This window comes from Nematolebias whitei, chromosome 2, assembly GCF_014905685.2.
Source record: "Nematolebias whitei isolate Nwh7 chromosome 2, NemWhi1, whole genome shotgun sequence".
Classification (NCBI taxonomy): domain Eukaryota; kingdom Metazoa; phylum Chordata; class Actinopteri; order Cyprinodontiformes; family Rivulidae; genus Nematolebias; species Nematolebias whitei.
This window is the reverse complement of record NC_056499.1, coordinates 14,662,335-14,669,360: the sequence shown is the minus strand read 5'-3', so window position 1 is coordinate 14,669,360 and position 7,026 is coordinate 14,662,335. Positions and strand designations below refer to the sequence as shown.

Sequence of the window (7,026 nt, the reverse complement as noted above, 5' to 3'; positions counted from 1 at the left end):
TTAATGCAGCCAGGTCCAGAACAGAACCAGACCTGGTTTTAATGCAGTGGCCCCAGAGGGCCTCGTCCTTTGAGCTCAGATTTCTATTGATTCTTCTAATCTGTGGATCAGATTATGAACTGAAGATAATGGAGATTAGTCTTTATTCAGGAACTTTATTCTGAAATTCATCCAGGAAATTTATTCTGAAATTGTTCTTCTTGTTTTAGACAGACTGCTGAACCTCTGCCCATCTTTACGTCTATCAGTCTGTTTCTCTCCAGTCCTCTGACTGACCTGCTGATAATTCACCTCATTAGTTACTAAATTTTCCTCCTGGTTCTGATCCGGACCTCTGACTCTTAGAACCTTTAGTTATTCCTGGAACAACTCTTTACAGATAAGTTGCTGCCATCAGATTGAAAATGATCTATTTTTTCTTATAAATTGTACAATTTATTTTTTTTAGCATTTGATCATTTCATTGTGTTTTATTTTGAATAAAGTATGGGTTTATAAGAACCAGTGTGTCTCTGGTCCCAAGCCTGAGTAAATGGTGAGGGTTGTGTCAGGAAAGGCATCCAACCTAAAACTTTTTGACCAAAACTAGCATACGAATTCATCTAAGTGACACCATACGGGATTGGTCGAAGCCCAGGTTAACAACGAACGCCACTGGTGCTATTGACAAACAGGATGCCAGCAGAAATTGTGCTACTGTTAGTCGAAGACCACGAGGAGGGAAACATGTCAGGGGACAGAGGGAGAAGAGGAAAGTCAAGAATGTAGGACTGAGGGTTGCACCTCTAACTGTGGGGACAATGACAGGCAAAAGTAGAGAGCTGGCTGACATGATGCAGAGAAGGAAGGTAGATTTTTATGTGTCCAAGAGACTGGGTGGAAGGGCAGCAAGACTCGCAGCATTGGAGCAGGGTTTAAACTGTTTTACCATGGTGTGGATAGAAAAAGAAATGAATTAGGGGTGGTCATGAAGGAGGAGTTGGCAAAGAATGTAGTAGAGGTGAAAAGAGTGTTAAATAGGGAGATGTGCCAGAAGGTAGAAGTAGAAGGTTTTGTGCTAACTGTTGTCAGTGGTTGTGCTCGACAGTTGGATGTGATGTAGAGGAAAGATTGTGGCAGGTGAGACTGTGGCCAGACGGTGTCAGATGGTTGTGTGTAGAACGACTGTTGTTGTGAAGAACAGAAAAAGAGAAAAATCAGAGAAGACCAAATGGGGGAAGCTGAGGAAGGAAAAGTGAGGAGTTCAGAGAAGAGCTGTTAAAAGCTCTGGGTCGTTAAGAAAGAGCTTCCACATAACTGGGCTACAACAGTAACAGTAATTAGTAATTAGAGACAGGTAGGAAAGGTACTTGTTGTGTCATCTGGACAGAGAATAGATCAGAGCTATTCCACTGGTGGCCTTCAGGTGACTTCAATCCGGCCCACCAGTGAGTTCATAAAAAAAAAAAAAAATTGGGGTGGGGGTGGGGTTGTTCTGGATTTATGATTCAATGCAACAAAACAAACAAATTTAAAGGTAACAGGCAAATGTAATACTTGATTTAGTTACACAATGACTTTAATTGCTGGATGTCCAGCAATTGGGGGAGTGGTGGCGCAGAGGTTAGAGAGGTGGGCTTGTGATCCGAAGATCGCCGGTTCACGCCCCGGCCCCGACAACATCAAAATTGTGGGTGGGGTAGGTGAAACACCCACACTTGCCCCCACCCTCATTCGCCCCACTCTGGGCCCATGAGCAAGGCCCTTAACCCCCACCATGTGCTCCCTAAACAGGTCTCTCTTGAAAATGAGTTCTCGTGGCTCAATGAGACTAACCTGGATAAATAAAGGCTAAATGAAAAAATAAATAAATAAATGTCCGGCCTATGAGCTGCTGGCTTTCAGTACTGTGGCCCCCTAAGCAGTTTTGATGAATAGCCCTAGATTATAAGGGAACCTGGTAGTGGAATAGTGAATTGCAGGAAGCTATTTAAAGAAAGAGGTTAGTCAGTAAGAAATATGACAGTGAGAACAGAAGAGAGGTGACAGAAATATAAGGAGATGCAACATAGAGCAAAGTTTAAGTTGATGAGTCACACAATGAAGATCTGGGAGAGAGTTTTGGAAGCTAGACTTAGACGAGAGGTGACTATTTGTGAGCAGCAATATGGTTTCATACCAAGAAAAAGTACCACAGACTTGTTTTTGGTCTTTGCTTTGAGGATGTTGATGGAGAAGTACAGAGAGGGTCAGAAAGAACTCCAATGTGACTTTGTGGATTTAGAAAAAGCATATGACAGAGTGCTGAGGGAGGAGGTGTGGTATTGCATGAGGAAATCTGGAGGGGCAGAGAAGTGTGCTAGACTGGTACAGGACATGTATGAGGACAGTAGGACAGTAGTGAGATGTGCTGTAGCAGTGACAGATAGCTTCAAGGTGAAGGTGGGAGTGCATAAAGGATCAGCTTTGAGTCCCTTCTTGTTTGCTCTGGTGATGGACTGACTAACAGATGAGGTCAGGCAGGAATCCCCATGGACTACGATGTTTACAGATGTTATTGTGAGCTGTGGTGAGAACAGGGAACAGGTGGAAGAGAACTTGGAGATGTGGAGGTACGCACTTGAAAGAAGAGGAATGAAAGTCAGCCGTACTAAGACAGAGTACATGTGTGTGTGAATGTGAGGGAGGAGGTGGAACAGTGAGGCTACAAGGAGCAGAGGTCACAAAGGTGCAGGGCTTCAAGTACTTTGGGCCCACTGTCCAGGTCGAGTGTGGTAAAGAGGTGAAAAAGAGAGTCCAGGTAGGATGAAGTGGATGGAAAAAAGTTTCAGGAGTGATTTGCGACAAAAGGGTGTCAGCAAAGGTCAAAGGAAAAGTTTACAAGACAGTTGTGAGACCAGCTATTGTGTATGGTCTGGAGACAGAGACATGGACAAAAAGACAGGAGACAGAACTGGAAGTGGCAGAAATGAAGATGTTGAGGTTCTCCTTAGGAGACAAGAATGGATAAGATTAGGAATGAGATCATCAGAGGTACAGCACAGATTGAAGAGAGGTTGCTCCCAGTTCAAGTTCCCCTTGAACTGGGAGATAAAGTTAGAGAGGCCAGACTGAGATGATTTGGACATGTCCAGAGGAGGGGCAGGCATTTGGACATGTCAAGAGGAGAGAGAGGTGTTTAGATATGTCCAGAAGAGGGAGAGGGTGTATATTGGTAAACGGCTGTTAGAAATGCAGTTACCAGGAAAAAAGACAGAGGAGATATTTGCATGCAGTTAGAGAGGACATGGAGATAGTTGGAGGGAGGACAGAGGACACAGAGGACAGAGTGAGATGGAGTAGGAGTCGCTGTGTAGACCACTGAAGAGGGAAAAGCTGAAAGAAGCAGAAGAAGATTTAAATTTGTCACAATGGTCCAGTTTGATCAGAGTTGTAGTTGTAGATCAGGTTCATTCTGTCATGTTTCTCACAGATGCTCGGCTCGGGTTCTGCTATGCTACCCTGCTGAACGGACGCTGTGCCAACCAGAACTCCCAGCAGCTTACCAAAATGCAGTGCTGCTGTGATAGTGGGCGCTGCTGGTCCGACAGCTCCACACCTGAGATGTGTCCCATTCGTGGAACAGGTGGAGTCCCTCAGGATTGTTTTTTTCTTTAAAGGTTTCATGTCTAAACCAGAATTGACCTTGTTTTCTGTTCTACGTGTTTCAGAGGAATTCCAGCAGCTGTGCATTCAGACTCTGGATACTAGTGGAGTATTGATTCCTGGCCGTGTCCCAGGGAGTCCAGACCTACCTGGCATCTACCCGGTTCCTGTTCCGGGACAAGGGCATGAAATTATTCCTGGTCAAATTCCCATCATAACCCCGGGTCAAACCCCCGGCCAAACCCCCGGCCAAGTCCCAGGCCAAGTTCCAGGCCAAGTTCCAGGCCAATATCCGGGCCAGTTTCCAGGACAGTTTCCAGGACAATTTCCAGGACAGTTTCCAGTACAGTTTCCAGTACAGTTTCCAGGTCATCTCCCATTACAGCCTCCTCCACCAGGTACATCTCTGCTTTGGCTCTTATTGAGTCTTAAACCATCTTTGACTGTTGAACTTTATCTGCATCCAACATTTTACCAACAACTCGAGTCTGTCCTTAAGACAAGCTACAAATCAACAACAACAGTAACAACTGACAGCTGAAGCTGAAACATTTGACTGAATATTCACAAAATGAACCAGGTACTCTACAGCTGTACAACCTCCTGAGCAACCTGGTGCTAAAATAAAAAATCTTAATTACGTCAATGAACGGTGCAAACTCAGCATTCTTAGACGTTTGGTGGAATATGGACCTCATCTGTAGTCTGTTGTTCTGTTCTCAGAAATTAAAGTTACGCTCAAACTTTTCTGTCAATTCACAGATTTTAAAACTAAATAAACCTGATCTGGTCTTTATCAGGTCCCACATGATCCAGATTTGAGCTGAAGTGAATAAAACCAACAAGTTCCACAGACTCATTATTCATTAAATAGAAGCTGGGTCCTAAACTAGTTAAACACCAGATCAGTTTGATCAGGTCCTAAAACCTGAGAACTGAAGGAAGTGGACTTTGTTTTGACCAGGACTGGACTGATGCAGTATGAAGGAGACTGACTGAAGCAGATATGACCAGATGTCTTCATTTGGTTTTCCAGAATCTTATCATACCCAGGTTCTGAATGTTCTGCTGTACTACGTTCCTTTACACATATTTTTGTTTTTTATTCTGTTTATTTCCTTTTGGAGCAGCTGTGGCTAAGTGATTAAAGCAGTTGTCCTCCAGTGAGAGAGTCGGGGATTCAATTCCACCAATCGTCACATGTTGAAGTGTCCCTGAGACACTGAAGGCCTCGTTGTCTCCAGTGTGTCCCATCAGCATCTGAATGTGATCTAAAGCTCTGATTAGACTCTACAGAAGGATTTATTTATGATGTCTTTGTGTTTTACCATTGTGTTAATTTCTGTCAGGTCCTAATGTAATCCAAGCCCAGAACATCACCAACATGTGTCAGGCCTTCAGAAACCTCTGCCTGAACGGCCGCTGCATCCCCATGCCGAGGATTGGGTATCGCTGCGAGTGCAACATGGGCTTCAGGCTGGACACCAGGGGGGAGTGCATCGGTAAGAGTCTTTCATGTCCAGTTGAAATGACACCGGGGAGGTTCTTTAGCTTCGTGTTTGCTCTTCAGATGATGATGAGTGCGAAAGAAGTCCATGTGTGCACGGAGAGTGTGTGAACACCCAGGGCTCCTACGTCTGTCAGTGTCCTGTTGGTTTCCAGACCACTGCAACCCGAACTGAGTGCCGAGGTGAGGCGTGCATGCTCTCATGAGCATAAACACACAGTTTAAGAGTTTATGTGTTTGTTACAACCATGTGTGTGTGTCATCAGACCTAGATGAGTGTGTGGCCAATGGGCGGATCTGCAACAACGGGCGCTGTGTGAACACTGAGGGCAGCTTCCACTGTGTCTGCAACGCTGGATTTGAAATTTCATCCGATGGAAAAAACTGTCAAGGTGTGTTCAGATTCATAGCTAAAGTAGCACTGATGTGTTTTTATCACCTCACAGTGTGTAAAGTTTCAGTTGATGGATCTGTTGAAGGTTTAATACTGATGACAAGTTTTCTGCAGATTTGAGCTCATTTACTTCAAAAACACACATGGGTCTTATTTTATTAAACTCTCGATGAAAGAAATTTACTTTAGGAATAATTAAATCGTTTTTTCCATCAGTTTCCATCCGTCATGTTAGTTGGGTGTGGTCACAGATCTCAGATGAACAAAAGTAATGACGCATTTCAATGCTTTTTTATGCCGACTGATAAATTCCTGGTACCGATCCAAGTTCTGGTTTCAGAGTATCAGAGCATCCCAAAGTTTTAAAAAGTTATAGTTTTAGAAATTGTTAAATTCTTTCATCGTTTCATTTCTGCAGTTCAAATTCTTTTTCTATTTTCTATCTTTTTCTATTTCTATAAATTCTAATGTTCTGCCTCCAATCAGCTAGACCCCACCTCCTATAAAAACAAAACCCTGCCTTCTATCAGCTAGACACCGTCTCTATCATTCATTCAACCTTTATTTAGACAGGTTATTCTCACTGAGCCTCAGGGACTCATTTACAAGAGAGACCTGATTTCTTTAACAAAGAGTGATGGCAACAGTGGACAGTCATAAAAGAGGCATACAACTTGAATTATTATTATTATTATTTTTACAAATTAAAATAAAATGGCAACCAAAAGGACAGTCAAAAAAACAAAAAGCCCAGCTAGATTAAAAGGCAGTGTAGAAAACAAAATAGGAACATGTCTGCATTGTTTTTTTGCCAGGAACTTAACAGATGTTTGAAGGTCAAGGTCGAGAGCTTGAGATCTATTTGCAAGGTGTTCCAGGAAACGGGAGTGGCGTAGGAGAAGGCCCTTTTGCCTAGTTCAGTCCGCACTGAGGGGACACTGCAGGTAATAATGTCCTGAGAGCGCACGCTGAAGCTGCACTCACGCAGAGACATGTAGGAGATGTATGAAGGCAGCAGACCAAGAAGGGATTTGATCAACGAGACCTCGCTTAGTATCAACAAGACTTCACCTCCTATCAACAATACCCAACCTCCTATCAGCTAGACCCCGCCTCCTATTAGCTAGACCCCGCCTCCCACATCTATGATCTGCAGCAGTGGTGAGAAATGTTTTGATGCTCAAATGTGCTGCATTTGCGTCATTGTTTTTCAAGAGCAGAATGGCCTCTGAGGTGGAACCTTTCTGATAGTAGGCAGAGTTTTGCTGATGGTATATTAACTGGTTTATTTCTTTAAAAGGACTGGATGTTTAATTGAAATCTCACTCCTGGAAGAAGACAGTCAGGTCTAAAAGTCAGTGTTACAGTAGTCCCTCATTTATCGCGTGGGGTTCCGTACCCTAAAGACCCGTGATAAGTGAAAAACAGAGAAGTAGGAATAGTACTACAAGTAATAAGTAGTAGTTTATTTTAATATATATATATATATATATATATATAT

The 7,026-nt window shown here is 43.3% G+C and overlaps 1 protein-coding gene across 1 annotated transcript in view; it reads left to right on the top strand.

The window, feature by feature from the left end:
* fbn1 (fibrillin 1) overlaps positions 1–7,026 on the top strand; it is an 86,112-nt gene that overhangs the window by 25,565 nt on the left and 53,521 nt on the right. The window contains exons 10-14 of the mRNA XM_037697109.1: positions 3,452–3,604; positions 3,690–4,022; positions 4,974–5,126; positions 5,195–5,314; positions 5,398–5,523. Coding sequence (XP_037553037.1) covers positions 3,452–3,604; positions 3,690–4,022; positions 4,974–5,126; positions 5,195–5,314; positions 5,398–5,523 — 885 coding nt within the window. The remainder of the gene's footprint in view (positions 1–3,451; positions 3,605–3,689; positions 4,023–4,973; positions 5,127–5,194; positions 5,315–5,397; positions 5,524–7,026) is intronic.